General features: G+C 54.5%; 1 protein-coding gene across 1 annotated transcript; it reads left to right on the top strand.

Moving 5' to 3' along the window:
* Positions 1-290: 290 nt before the first annotated feature.
* Positions 291-8,677, top strand: Gprin2 (G protein regulated inducer of neurite outgrowth 2). Its single transcript, XM_032919344.1, has 2 exons — positions 291-378; positions 5,702-8,677. Exon 2 carries the CDS (start codon positions 5,708-5,710, stop codon positions 7,073-7,075), a length of 1,368 nt encoding a protein of 455 aa, XP_032775235.1. The 5' UTR covers positions 291-378; positions 5,702-5,707; the 3' UTR covers positions 7,076-8,677.
* The last annotated feature ends 5,229 nt before the right edge of the window (positions 8,678-13,906 follow it).

Below are 13,906 nucleotides of genomic sequence, written 5' to 3'. Positions count from 1 at the left end.
GAGGTTGCAAAGATGGTTGATGCCACAGTGAGGAAAACAGCCTTGGGAGGAAGGGTCCGGAAGGGGGCTGAGCCGTTCTGGGGGCGGAGCCTAATGGAATGAACGTGGGCGGAGCTGAGACAGGGGGCGGGGCCGGGACGCTGAGGCGTGAAGAGGCGGGGCGCGCCTAGGTGAGTGAGTCGCCCCCTTCAAGCCCCCAGCGCCCCTGCTCCGAGTACCGGCGCCAGCTTCCCCTTCAGCCCCTTGGCAGCGCGGGCTCCGCGGCCGGTTGCACCGCGGCGGGGCTAGACTCGGTGCGGCTCCATATTGGCGCCGGGCACCTGTGGCGGCCGCAGGAGCAGCGCTTCCGCCGGCCTGTGCGGCCCTGGAGGCGACAGGGTGAGAGGCTGGCTCAACACGAGCTGTGGTGGGTGCTGGGGTAGTGTGGGCGGCGCCGCCCCTTCCTGAACCCCCCAGCCCCTTCTTCACCGCTGCCTGCGCCGCATTCCTCCGCACCATCGCCTCCCCTTGCCCTCTCCGGTCCTTTTTTCCATGTCCCCTTTGCCCAGCCTCCGGGTTTTGTTTTTGTTTTTCTCTGCCCCGGATCCATCGGCCTCCACCCCGCCTCCCTTTGCTTCTTTCCTCCCGGTTCTCCTCTCTTCCATCCGCATCCCCCACCATGTCCTCTGTTGCCAACACCCCGCCCTCTTCTGCCCAGGAGCATCCCTACCAGCGAGCTCACTGCCCCATATCCGTTGAGTCTTTGTCCTGGAAAGGTCTGTAGCCTAGTTCCGAGGCTTGTGTTGTGTATTTGTCCCTAAGACTCCTGTGTGCTTTGATCTGGAGGTGCGGGGAAGGGAACCCTGGCCGGGGAGGCTGCGTGGTGTGTGGTGCGTTCAGGCCTTTGCCCGCTGCAGGGCGGCCTGTGTTTGGCATACAGAGTGCTGCTGTATGAATGAACGTTCTTTCTTGCAGGTTCACACTGTAAACCAGCCTGTACCTTGGCCTTTGGGGTGACCACAGTGAGGCGTGTGCCCACGCTAGGGCATTGTGCTGGGTAGTGCAGGCAGGATCATAGTGGCTCCTCGGGCTGCTTTCTTGGTATTGCAGCTGACCCTGAGACTCCTTCGGCCCACTTAGCACCGGAGGGCGTGAGCAAACCCTCACAGGGCTCAGGCTCAGGCTCTGGGACTCTTAGTGGTTTAGAGCTCTCTATGGTGAGCAGGGTGGCGTCTTGGAGCTTGTTGTCCCACAAGTATCCCTTTCTTGTCATTTAGGAAAATGCATCTGCCCTTAGGTTCTGTGTCATCTCGATGAGGTTAAAGGCTATGAGGGACTGATTTTACCCTCCAAACCGTGCCTTCTAACCTCCCTTTAGGGATGTCCCTTGTGTTCTCCATTCAGCTCGAGTGTTCCAGTTAGGCCCTTTATTTGCCCTGGGATGATCAAACCACTTGCCGTAGGTGGCCACACCCCTCTATACAAGGGATTTGAGGGGTATTCCTTGCTTGCCTTTTTGTCGCTTTCTGGACACGAGGTTACCATCTAAGCACCTGCTGCGTGAGAGAGTGTTTACATGGGTGACTCAGTGTGGTCTGAGACGGGCCCCTTAGAAGCCTTCCCTGGTCCTACCCCAAAGGTATGGGCGTCTCAGCTGGGGAGAGAATCAGAATTTCTAACCGAGTGGAGTGGACAGTCTGAGGCTTGGGCTAGTCTGGAAGCTTCAGAAAATTTGAGGGTTCTTCAAAATGACGTTGATATTTGCTGCACGTGAGGGTGGGTGATTCTCTAGTTGTTGACAGTAGAGCCTCGGGACAGGGACCACACGATGTCATTCACAGCCGGCACAACTTTCGCATTAAATGAGGTGGGAGAAGAACGGTAAGGTATTACTCAGCACGAACGCTCCTGGAAACCTCTGTGTGTCTGCTTCTTACGAGGCACTAAAACGTCTTCCCAGGAAGAGAGTATCTGTGTGTGAGTGTGCACGTGCGTGTGTGTGTGTGTGTGTGTGTGTGTGTGTTGATCATTTGCAGCTGTAGTTGCAGACAGCGGAGAGCCACCCAACTTGAGTGTATGTGCAAGAGCCACACGTGCCCTTAACCACTGAGCTCTCCCTCCAGCCCCATCCCAGGATCTCTTTTGGGTCAAACTAGAACCTGCCCACGACTGCAACATGGCTGTCTAAGCCTGTGGCATGTCCACCGCAGCCTTGAGTCTATGCATTGCCTACCAGATGAAAGGTTTCAGATGGACCCTGGGAAATGGAAGGGCAGCAATGGGGGGCGCTGGGGAAACTGGTGACATCACAGGACCGGATGAAGGAAGCTAGTTCCTACAACACTGTGGCCTCGAGTCACAAGGATGAAGGGGAAAAGATGATGATGTCATGCCATTGAGTTCAGCCTCTACAGCCACCTGGGGGGGGAGGGGAAGGGGGAGGGGGGAGGGGGGAGGGGGAGGGCTTACTTCAGTTTTGTAGAATGGGTACCGTGAGGCTCACGGAAACCTAAGAGCAGATGTGCAGCAGGAAGAAAAGTCAGTATTGGGAGCAGAACCTCTCTTTCCTCCTCACCCTGGGACTCCATCTTCTCACCTAGCCCAACTGTTGATGAGGAGGAGCCAAAACTTCCCCTTCCCCTCCATGCACCAGGGGTTACCTAGAATTGCTTTCCCTTGGAGCCCTCCCTCCCCCGGGACTGGTAAGGCCCTCCAAATGCACGGTGCTAAAAATTTGGGGGTACTTCTTCAAAACGACATCGAAACTTGCTGCCTGTGAGCCAACGGATCAGACACATACACATTACAAGAGGTAATTTACACACATGTCACAGCGTGGTCTGAGTCGGGCACCTTGGTCATCATCCTACGGGGCATATCCTAAGGCCCAGATTCCTGGGCTGGGGCAATATTGCAGCCTCTAACCAAGTGGATCTCTCTGGCTGAATTTCTTTGGGAGTGTCTGCAAAGCTGAGGTTTTAAATTCTACTGGGTGTTAGCTGCATGGGGTGGCTGATATTAGCCATTCGAAGCTGTGTGTTCTTTGGTGTTTTAGAATTGCCCCAGGGCTGAGTGCTGTCACTTGCTGCTTGTAGAGTGGTGGATTGGATAAAGTAACCGACTGATACATAGCTTCCCACTGGGGTCTCTGTGGTCACTGGTCTCTCTGGGAGATGGCTAGCTCTGGGCACTGCTCTGTTCTTTATGTACTTTCTGTTCTCTAGGAGGCTCTGTAGTGGGTCTCGCCCCAGGGCTGTGTAGATTTTCTGATGGGGTTTCCTCAGGGCTCTTAGACTCCCAGTGGGTGATTGTCTCCCTGCCAAGGATAACTTGGTGCCCACAGGACTTTTAGTCTGTAGATGTCTTGCAGCCTAAGAACTGGGTGAGGTGAGTGGGTGGGGGTCCCACTCATTTGTTCCACTGGCAAACCATGAGCATCATCAGGAGTGATGGAGGAGGCACGGGTAGGTCCTGGAACTTCCGGTGTTTGCAGTAGTCAGGCCAGAGATCTGCGTGCTGCTCCAAGGGGCAGAGGGTCTCCTATACTCAAGGGCCTGATTCCTGACGGAGCCATTGGCTGGCTCTGTGCCCTTGGTCAGACCACTGAGCTGCTGAGCTGTGACCTCATTTGTAGAATGGGGATGATGAATTACATCACCAGGTCACGGTGACAGTGGAATGAGAGAGTGTTTGCAAAGGATCTGGCCCAAGCCCGCAGCATTCAAAGCTATTATTGTCAGCATTGCAACTGCCTCTAGCTTTCCAACTTTCACCTGAGAGGTGGTGTTCGCGCTCTCCGAAGGCGGCAGTGGGCTAGAGTCCTTTCTTTGCCACTCATCCGGTCTGGCTTTGGGTGCGTGGAACAGCTAGGTAAGGACATACTTATCCAATTGGCTGTGTTCAAGAGTGGCATGACCCGATACAGTGACCATTAGCCATGTGTGGCCAGTTATTTAAGCTGTTGACCGGAAGTTCAGCCACAATATTTGCCTGACAGTTAATACTCATGCTGACACACGTAATACTGACCAGTGCCCAGCACACTGGGCAGGACGGGGTTCAGCTTTTCCATCAAAACAGGCAGTTGTGCTGGACCAGACTTCGGCTTTAGGCTTTAAAATTCTTCCTACTCCCCTGACAGAGGCAGGGAGATACTCCTCATAACAGAAATGGGAGGCCACCAGCCCTTGCCACATTCGTTTTGGGTGGCCTTGTTCCTGGCCAGGGTGGTTGGTTTCCCGTCAGTCTTTATCAGCAAAGGTGGGTGGGGAGATGTGGATTGATTACCTAAGCCAAAACTGCCACCCTCTGAATCTGCCTCTCCTGCCCATCCCGCCGGTCCGACAGGCAGTCCCTGGGTGATCTTCCCCAGTATCCAGGGCTGGGCTGGCTCAGTCATCCTGACCCTCTGGCCCTGCCCACGTCCCAGCCTACCTGTCACTTTCTTGTGTCACCTGACCACATGTTCCTTCTTCTTGGCACCTTCTCCCTCCCTACTCCCCACCCCTTCCAGCCTTGGCTTCCATGAGAATTCTCCAGAAAGTTTTTTCCTACCATCCCTTTGAGTCCCTTGCCTTGGCTCATCCTTGGACTGAGCTCTGGGCACTTAGCCCACTCTGCCATGGCCTTGTTTTTAAGTTCATTCTCCCTGTCAGCCATGCAGCGGCTTTCTTCTGAGTGCCAGCTGCATGTCAGGGCAAGGTGCTGACCTGACGAGAAGGGACGGATAGAGTCCTGACTCTGCTGGTTTCAGGGGAAGGGAATGGGGGCTGAGGGTCCCAGTCGGGTGATGCTCAGCCGGGATGGAGGCAGCCTGGGTGGGTCAGCCGGGAACGGTTCTCAGGAGGAGGTGGTGAGGCAGAACGGGGGCGGTAGGTTTGGTGCTGGAGTAGGGCATACTGGGAAGAGAGAGTTGACATTGGCAGAGGGTGTGTCTGATTTTTGCCACTGCCGGATGGTCACCCCCAGACACAGCCAGAGCTCAATGATTCCCACATTCCCAGCTGCTGCAGCCAGCAGGGCCTCCTTGGGAAACGGCTGTGGATGAACGAGGAAATGCTGAGTGAGGCTTGCCATTAAGGGCTGATAGCAATGTCCTCCCAGGCACAGGGTGAAAGTTGGGAACCTCAAAAGACAATCTGAGATGTTTCACAGTTCAGTAGGTCAGGCTGGAGAGGACGGCACAAGGGCACAAGAAGAACTGGGAAACTTCTCAGCATTACCCAGTGTTCATTGCTTCCTTACCTCACAAACCTTGGAGCCCCGACTCTGTACCCAGGAGGCCCCACTCCCTCTTAAAGTGGATGCTGACAGGAACACTTAGCTGTGCTGGCTGATAAAGTCTGCCGTCTTTCTGTGTTGGTTGACAGAGAGTTGTTTTCCCAAAGCCCTCTTCATGATGCCACATGCCCACTTTTAGGGCCTCAGCACACGTGGCCTTTCCCCTAGGTTCCCCCCCACCCCAGCACCTACACCTATCATAAGTATGACAAACAGCTGGCTTAGTGGTGGTCTCCAGGGCCTGTTTCTAGGGTAGCAATTATTAGATGTCCTCAGGGTTATCTATGCATCACGTGGGATACATAGATCTGAGGTGTCTGATATGTGTGCCTTGTCACTGACAACCTTAGGTCTCCGATCAGGCTGGGACCAAGGCTGGAGCAATGCTGCCCAGGTGCCAACCCCCAGCTTGGCTTCACTCACTTCTTTTCCTCTCTTGTAGGCAGCCATGAGTTCTAGCCACCCTGAACCAGGTGCCCGGGAACCCCAGAGTCCCCGTCCACAGCCCCTGTCCCAGAGTTCTTCCAGCTTGCTGTGTGAAGGCCGGGAGCAGAGGCCAGAGCTTCGCAAGAGCGTCAGTAGCACCGTATGGCGGGCACAGCAGGCTGAAGCCAGTACTGGTCCCCGGACCCTGCAGGAGGAGGGGTGTCAGACGGAGAGCACGGAGCAAGCACAGACCGCAAGCCCTCCGTCCCAGGCTGCTGCTGGAGGCCACTGGAGGAGCAGCACAGTTGGTAATGTGTCCACGATGGGCATCGGTGATCTGTGTCGCCTACGGGCCCCCAGCGTGGCAGCCGTGCAGAGGAGCCACTCAGACTTGGTCCATAGTACCCAGACCCGGGGTCATGGCAGCGTTCAGAAGCCCAGTCTGAGCTGTTCCGCCCTTGGCATCTCACCTGTCCACAGGGCTCATCTGCAGCCTGGCGGTGTGGCTGGCCAAGGTGGCCCCACCCCTGCACCCCTGCAAAGTGACTCGTCTCTAGAGGATGGGACTTCTAAATCGGCCTGCACGTTGGGGGAGAGTCAGGTGTGGGTGCCAACCATAGATCTGGAAGATACCACTGGTCTCCTCATTGGTCCCCAGGGTGAGCCCCAAGCTACCGGGCAGCCATCTACCACTCCCTGCCATGCTCTGTCCCCAGCAACTCTGCTCTGCACGGTCGGGGAGGCTGTACCTGGTAGCACCTGCCATGCTCTGCCTGCCAAAGGCATCCTGGCCTTCCCTAAATTGGTGGCATCAGTGAGTGAGTCTGGGTTGCAGGCCCAGTGTGGGATGAAATTCCACTGTCAGTTGTCTGGGGGGATTTCTGGGCGCGCCCACTGCTGTGTCCACCCTTGGGGGCCTACAGGGCTGGCCACAGAGTCTGGCTCCAGGACTAAAGATGTGTGGACCATGACCTCGGCCACTGATTTGGCTCTGGGTGTGGCGTCAGCCCAGGATGCTGGGGTGCAGGCGGCTCCAGTGGCGGCCTGCAAGGCTGTGGCTACCAGCCCATCCCTGGAAGCACCCGAGACTCTGAACATATTTCCAGAGGTAATGCTGGGGCCTGGCCTAGAAGAGGCGTCGTCGCCTGTGAGGGAAGTGCGATGGGATGCCGAGGGCATGACGTGGGAGGTGTATGGAGCCTCCGTGGACCCTGAGGTACTCGGCATTGCCATCCAGAAGCACCTGGAAATGCAGTTCGAGCAGCTGCAGCAGGCCCCAGCCAGTGAGGACAGCCTGTCTACGGAGGGCCGGAGGGGTCCCCTGAGGGCTGTCATGCAGTCATTGCGACGTCCCAGCTGCTGTGGCTGCTCTGGAGCTGCTCCGGAATGAGGAACTGTGACCCCGAAACCGGCCATGACTCTAGACTCGGTCCTAGGCCAGTGTCAGGCACAGTGAAGACTCCATGTCACCAGAACCCACCATCTAACTTGAACACCAGCCTTGCTTGGGCTTGTGGTCCCACTCAGCTGGGCCATCTTTTAAGGGCTTGATTCCCAAGAGCTACTTCTCTATCTAGGCTGGGCTCTGAACTTTGGGACAGGGATTTTGCACCGCACAGAAGCGAAATCCTGATTTCTTTCCTGTAAAAGTATTTGACCTTTTGTTTAGTCCGTCCCGCAGACCTTTGCTGTCACTCCTCTGGGACTCTCGGTGGTTTGATTTTTTAATAGAATTGCTAGGAACTCATGAATTTTGACATTACACAGGAGGCCCCAGGTGATGGCGACTGCCCCAGTCTTTAGAGAACTGGCCTTACCAGAGGCCTCCTGCACACTACATTCTGTGCTCCTTACCTAACCTTGTTGAAGTTCCTCCTTTTTACCCCACTTTCCAGATGTCACGGCAGAAAGCTAGCTGATGAGTTCTGAGGTACAGTTCCACATAGAATGAAAGGCTTAGAGCCTGGGCTAGCCCAGCCCTGGTGTTGGCCTGTGACACACACTTGGGCCAGCTCAGTGTAGCTAGGGACAGGGAGGACTAACTGAATGTTCTTTTCTGCCAGGTTCTGGAGTTGTGTGAGGCACAGCCCCTGCCCATGAGGTGTGGGTACCTGACCATTACAGAAGGGCTGCTTGTATCCTTGGAGAGGGTTTCCAGATCCTGCCCCTGCAAGTCACTGTGCTAGCTCCCTGCTTCAGGAAGTAGATAACAAGTGCCCACCTGTCCCCAAGTGTATTGCAGCGCTCAAAAGGGTGCCATTATTGCCTGGCTCCATAGGTTTTTATGCTAGCTGGTGCCGTTCTTCTGGGAGGAGCCTGGCTTTTGGCGTAGTGGTGCTGGGTTTGGGGCTCCTACCTGGTAGGAAATGGCTAGAGCTGAGAGGCTCTGAATGTCAGGGTTAGATATGGCCTGTGTATGTGAGGAATGCCCTAGCATGGGCTGGACCGTGGGGACCAGTAGATTTGAGTGGGGAGAGAGGACACAGAGCCTTTCCCTGCCTGATTTCATTACCCAAGGGCTTCATAAGGCCAGGAGGATGGGGGTAGGGCAGGATGCTGAAGGTTCTCGACGCCTGGGCTACAGCTCCTCAAGTCATGTGAGACAGCTCCAGGGTTAGATAGACTCAGGCCTGAGTTCCTGTAGGGTTGAAGCTCTAATAAGTAGGTTGTGCAAGGGGAGGTTCAGGACACTCCTGGGACCCCAGGGACTGAAAGATGACCTATCTGCCCCATAAGCAAGGCCCTCCTGCTGATGGAGTAGGGAAACTGTAACAGAGGCCTCTGGTTTGGAGCAGAAATGGCATGCCAGTGGGTCAAAGAAACAAGGCGAGAATGGCCGGCTCCAGGAGGAAGGCCTTCTAACAGGGTAGTCTGACTGGTTCTATTCCTTCCCCAAGGGAGCAAGCACACTCCTTACAAACATGGCATGTCTGAATATTTGTGTCATGACGCAAGTGCCTGTGCCCTGGTGTGTGGCACGTGGTCACCTTGTCTTCTTTGTACACGGGTACCCACTGCCCAGCCGTGGAACCTGAACGGGAGTGAGCGAATGGCTATGGAGACATGGGGCCATAGCACCTTCACACTGGGCCACAGCTGAGAAGGCCGTTGATTGACACAGAGGGTCTGTGCAGGTGGGCAGAGTGGGGACAGCAGTTGTCCTGCTGGAATAAGGCGAGCCGCTATTGGGCAGGGACCACTGGGTGTTCTTCAGCAGGAGGCTGGCTTGGTTGCTTGTGGCAAGCATTATGGGATCTTCTGAAGGCGGGGGCAGAGTCCCACACCCAGGAGTGCAGTCTGTTCCGTGAGAAGGAAGTCAGGGAAGCTGAGATCCTTTCATTTGAGGCATGAGGACAGGGAGGTCACGTTCAGGGAGAGACGAGGGCGGGTGGGCAGTCTCAGGAGGTCCACACGAAGGGCAGTACACCACAGGGCTTGCGTGGTAAGAGTGAAACCTACCGTGCAAAGACCTTCTCTGCTACACGCAGATCTCAAGTTCTTTGTTGGGCAAATTGTGCCAACCTACATTTCCCATGGTGCACCTGTTACTCCGATGAAAGCCAGGCCGGGCCCATTGTAGGTCAGGATAGACCAGTCCCTCACCCATCTAGCTTCATCCTGACTGGTAAACATGTGTCTGATGGTGCTAGAACCGAGCCTGGCCTGTGTGTTGGTTGGAACCCCTAGAACATCCAGTAGCTGAGCTGTGTGGACTGTTCTCAGGTCTGCCCCTGGCGCCTGTGACTTAAGTTCTGAATTAGACATATTCCTACTCCCTACCAGGCCCCTCTGGGCAAGGCCTGATTTGGGGACTGGGCCAGGGGCTTTTGAAGGTCACTGACTTTCCTTATAGATTTCTGCTCTGGGTCTCTGGCTGGACACTTGGGGGTCCCTTTTGGAGGGGCTGGATCTCTCTGTATATGTTTGTTTTATTTTGAATTAAAAATAAATACAAGTTGAGAGATCAGAGCTCTGACAGGCCTCGTCAGAAAGAGGGCATTGGGCATGGCCAGTCTTGTTTTCTTTGTTCTGGTAAATTCTGTCCGCCGAGGCATGAGCCCTAGGGTCCAAGGGCTCTGTGTCCTGCCAGGTTCTCCCTCTGTCTTCTGGGGCCACCCCATTCTGTGTATTTGTTCTCCTTTTGAGCATCTTGGGTTTAGGACAGATGAAGTCTGACTTCCTGGAGCCTGCCATGCCCAAGACTGTCTTCCTGTAGGCAACACACATAAGTGTCTCCCTTTTCTGTTTCCAGGCTGCTGTCACCATCTTAAGGGACCACTTCAAATGTAGGCTCCTTACCTGCTGGCATTCAGAGTGCTGGGGAGGGAAGCGGAGGAGAGTCCTCTTCCCCTGTGATGTCACCTGTTTGGGTCTCTGTCCCCTGGATGAGTTAGGTTATTGACAGCTGAACTGGACCTTCCCTCTGTAGATCCTAATGCTTTGGGCTTAGGGTGGGCCACCATAGCTGTGTCTGTGAGCTGAGAATTGAATTCTAGAGTCACATTGGTGTTCATGAACTCTAGACACCAGCCCTGAAGGCTTGCAACTTCTTCAGCTCTACATAAAGCACCTGGCTCCTCAGAGTGCTGGCCTCGAACGCTGGTATTTCCCAGTGTTTCATGGCCACAGGGTGGGGCTTGGTTGTCACCACAGTCCACATGGCGTTCCCTTAAAGTTCCTTCTTCAGAGTCTCATCCCAGCTTCTTCACCCCATGTGCCTTCTGGCCGGGAGCCTCTGAACCCATAGCTCCTAGAGCCAGGCGGAGAAGGAGATGCCTTCCCTACTAGGCCGCTGAGGTGAGAAGAGTGAGGTAGGGGAGGACAGAAACCAAGCAAGCATGTGACTTGAGGTCAGCCTAGGCTCTACAGCAGAGTTTGGGGTTTCCCAGGGTGGACGGCAGACCCCAGGCACTTCCACTCTTAAGTATGTGGACGCATTTGTGCCTGCATCTGCCCATCATCCAGTACATGCAGCCTGTGGAGCACACACTACCCAGGCCTTTTCCTTTGGATATGATTTAGAAGCAGTTCTGCCACACTAGCGTACCACCTGCCAGGTGATCTTGATTAAAGGTGAAGCTTGGCCTCTGTCCGTGCTGAATTCCTTCTCGCTTGTCATTTGGCCTGGCCCAGTTTTGTCATCTGAAGCTGTGACTAAGCCCTTCATGAGTTCTCATCCAACTTGTCAGGCAGGGCAGGGCCCCTGCAGAGTCTGAAGTGGGGCTCTGGATTACTCTGTCGTCACCATGGACCCCAGCCCCTACCCCACAATGCACACCAACATCACGGGGGGGGGGTAGGCATCATTCATGGCAATTTTGTTAAAATCAGCATCACCTAAATGGAGTCCTAGCATAGAAGGAAGCTGGTATGGTCTAATAGGATTCACTTAGCGGCCCGACCTCCCTTTCCCATCGTAGCTGCTTTTGTTTGACATGCTGTTCTAGAAGTTTGAGATCAGTAAACTAAGTGGCACCCTAAGGGGCATTCCTCTCTCTGAGGAGAAGGGAGTGGGTAATGGGGAGACATTTGTGAGGGTGGGACTGGAAGAGAGGTGGGAAGGGGTTGTGAGTGGGATGTAAAGTGAATTAAAAAAAAAGATTTGCTTACTCTTTCTTCTCATCCATTGGGGAACAGAGGCCAGCTCCACCTTTGGCCTTGGCATAGTACCTACTGACCCTTGATCCTCTAAGGCTGCCATTCTAGCACGTGTCACTCACCCGCTAGTGTCCTGGAAGGTGATCTCTGAGGGTCAGAAGGGAGCCTCCCTAATGTCTGTTCTTTAGAAAGGACCTCCTTAGAAACACCCTGCAGTTCTTCTGTTTTGGAGGGAATCCCTAGAAGGACCTGGGAACCAGGCCGGCCTGTAGGCTTGCGTGGGATTGGTGCAGGTTCTATGATCACGCACAGAGTTAGGGTAAAGAGCACCAGGAAAAGGTGAAGAAGTTAAAAAACTGAGCCAAATCACAGCAGCACGGGCTGATGGGATCGAGGCAAATGGGCAGTGTCAGACTCTTACTGCTAGAGCTGGGCACATGTCTCCTTTGCTGTCCTTGAGCGGTGACTGTGCAGTTTTCGTGCTGAGTCATGATCCACCCTCCCCCTTGCTCACAGCCAGAGACCTGCAGCAGGGAAGCAGGTCTGGGCCCTGCAGCATGAGCTCTTCGAATAGATATCCTGAGACCCATCTTTCACGGGCTCCCTTTATTAGGAAGGGAGATGCGTTGGGGGTGGGAGCTTGGACTGTGAGGCGTGCTCAGTTCTAAGGGGCCCACAGACTTGCCTGGTCTGTCCTGGCTGGAGACGTTTCATGTCACAACATCCTTCTGGAAAGAGACCTCCAGTGCCTTTTTTATTTTTATTTTTTCATCATGTCTGTGCAGCCAAGAGCAAACTGGCCTCCTACCCTCCCCCCCAGACGTTCTTTCTTCCAGCGTCTCTTTTTCCTTTCTGTCTCAATTTCTCTTGTCTCTAGAACACTTTGTCTCTCCACTGTCCCAATACCCTTGTCCCTGGAGCCTCCTTCAGTTTATGTCAGGGGTCTGTCTGGCCTTGACCCTATCACTCCAAACCTGAAGCTTTCTCGTCCCATGGCCTGGAATATTTCCCCCAGGCCATGCATGGCTTAGTCTGGGTCTCTGCATCTTTGATGTTTGAGGGCCCAGGCCCTTTCCCCGATCCTATTTTGTTTTTCTTTGGACGCACACTAAAAGACCCAAGTTTACAGACACAGCTTCTGAGCAGATCCTTAGATGGGTAGGGCCCCGTTGGGGTCGCTTTGCTGGGTTTCTGTTGTTCTGGGAAACGGAAATTGAAGAAGGAAGTGACTGTCGTGGTCCCACTGGGTGAACGCAGGGGCTGAGGGCAGATGAGAAGGGCATCCCAGGAGTCCTAGGTTTGGTGGGCACACTTGCTGGCTTACAGTGTATCTTCTCTTCTTCCATGTGTTCAGCATCTTGCTCGGCTTGTAATTAGGTTTGGGTATGGTTTGAGCCTCCTTGTGGGGTGGGTACAGCCACACGGTCCTATCTTTGTGCCTTTCCTGTGCAGATGTGGGCTCCTATCCAGTAAGTCAGGGCTAGAGACTGGGTCACAAGATTTCTGATTTGATACCAGCTGCCCACATCTGTCTCCTAGATCTGAGCAGGGCTGAAGCAAGGAGCCTCTGTAGGGCTGGAACTTTCCATGTGTTCCCCCAAGCTAACCTGGGGTGCTAGAGCCCAGGAGGAAAGAAGGAATTGTCTTCTCCATACCCCTTGTCCTGCCTCCTTGGCACCCCTCTCCCACTGTAGCTGTGCAGTCCTGATCCCTCTTTGCCCAGTTTTAAACGAAGGTCTGGGAACACAATAGTTGTGGATGACATTTTGTATGTAACTTCCTGGATGTGTGACTTCGGGAGTTTCTGGTTTTCTTATTGTAGAATTGGGGATACTGAAGGAGGGGCATAGGTTTCTTATGTGGGTTTCCATTCCTAAACGCCCTGTACATGGTGAGGTGTCTCTCCGCTGAGCAGGGCAGGAGTAGGAATGTGGTCACAAGTCACTGGCTTGGAAGTAGGCGGAACACTGCTGAGGCACAAGTCAGCCAGGAGGGCCTGCCTTAGTGGAGATGTTTTCCTGTTCCTATTTTCATTGGTTCTGGTTTTAAGATGTGACATTAAAGCATTACTTGTCTCGATTACAGAGTCTTTTGGCATGCCTCTTCAGGTGTTTCTTAGCCACTGCCTGACTTCCAGGTCCAGGGTCTTGAGTCCCTCTTAGTTCTCTCCACCTCTGGAACTGGGACTTAGGTGGCCGTCTTTCCAAAGCTGCAGCTGCTTTGCACCATCAGCAGGGGACCAGACGCCCTCTAGTGGGAAGGTGGGGCACAGCATGAGACCCACCTAACAGGTGGGGCCCCTAGTGGGAGTAGGGAAGTATCAACTCAGAGAGTGAAGCTCCCGTGGCTGGGGGAAGGCCCACGTGGGCAGCCAGCCATTCCACTGCAACATCCATGTCTAACACTTGCTCCCTTCCTGTGGGACTCTGGTCCGGTCTGGAGCACAGGTAGAGGATCCAGAGAAGACACAGATGGTGAAGGCAGAACCATGGCACTGCCGGAAGAGCAGACGACGTTCGCTCTCCAGATGGACTGTGTGCGAGAAGCTTATACTTTGGGTTGTGAGCCTAGCCTTTTAACAGCTGAGCCATCTCTCCAGCCCGTGTGTGAGGGTCTGAATGGG

Source organism: Rattus rattus, chromosome 13, assembly GCF_011064425.1.
Source record: "Rattus rattus isolate New Zealand chromosome 13, Rrattus_CSIRO_v1, whole genome shotgun sequence".
Taxonomy (NCBI): Eukaryota; Metazoa; Chordata; class Mammalia; order Rodentia; family Muridae; genus Rattus; species Rattus rattus.
Note: the sequence above shows the minus strand (reverse complement) of the source record. Positions and strands in the feature narration are given on the sequence as shown.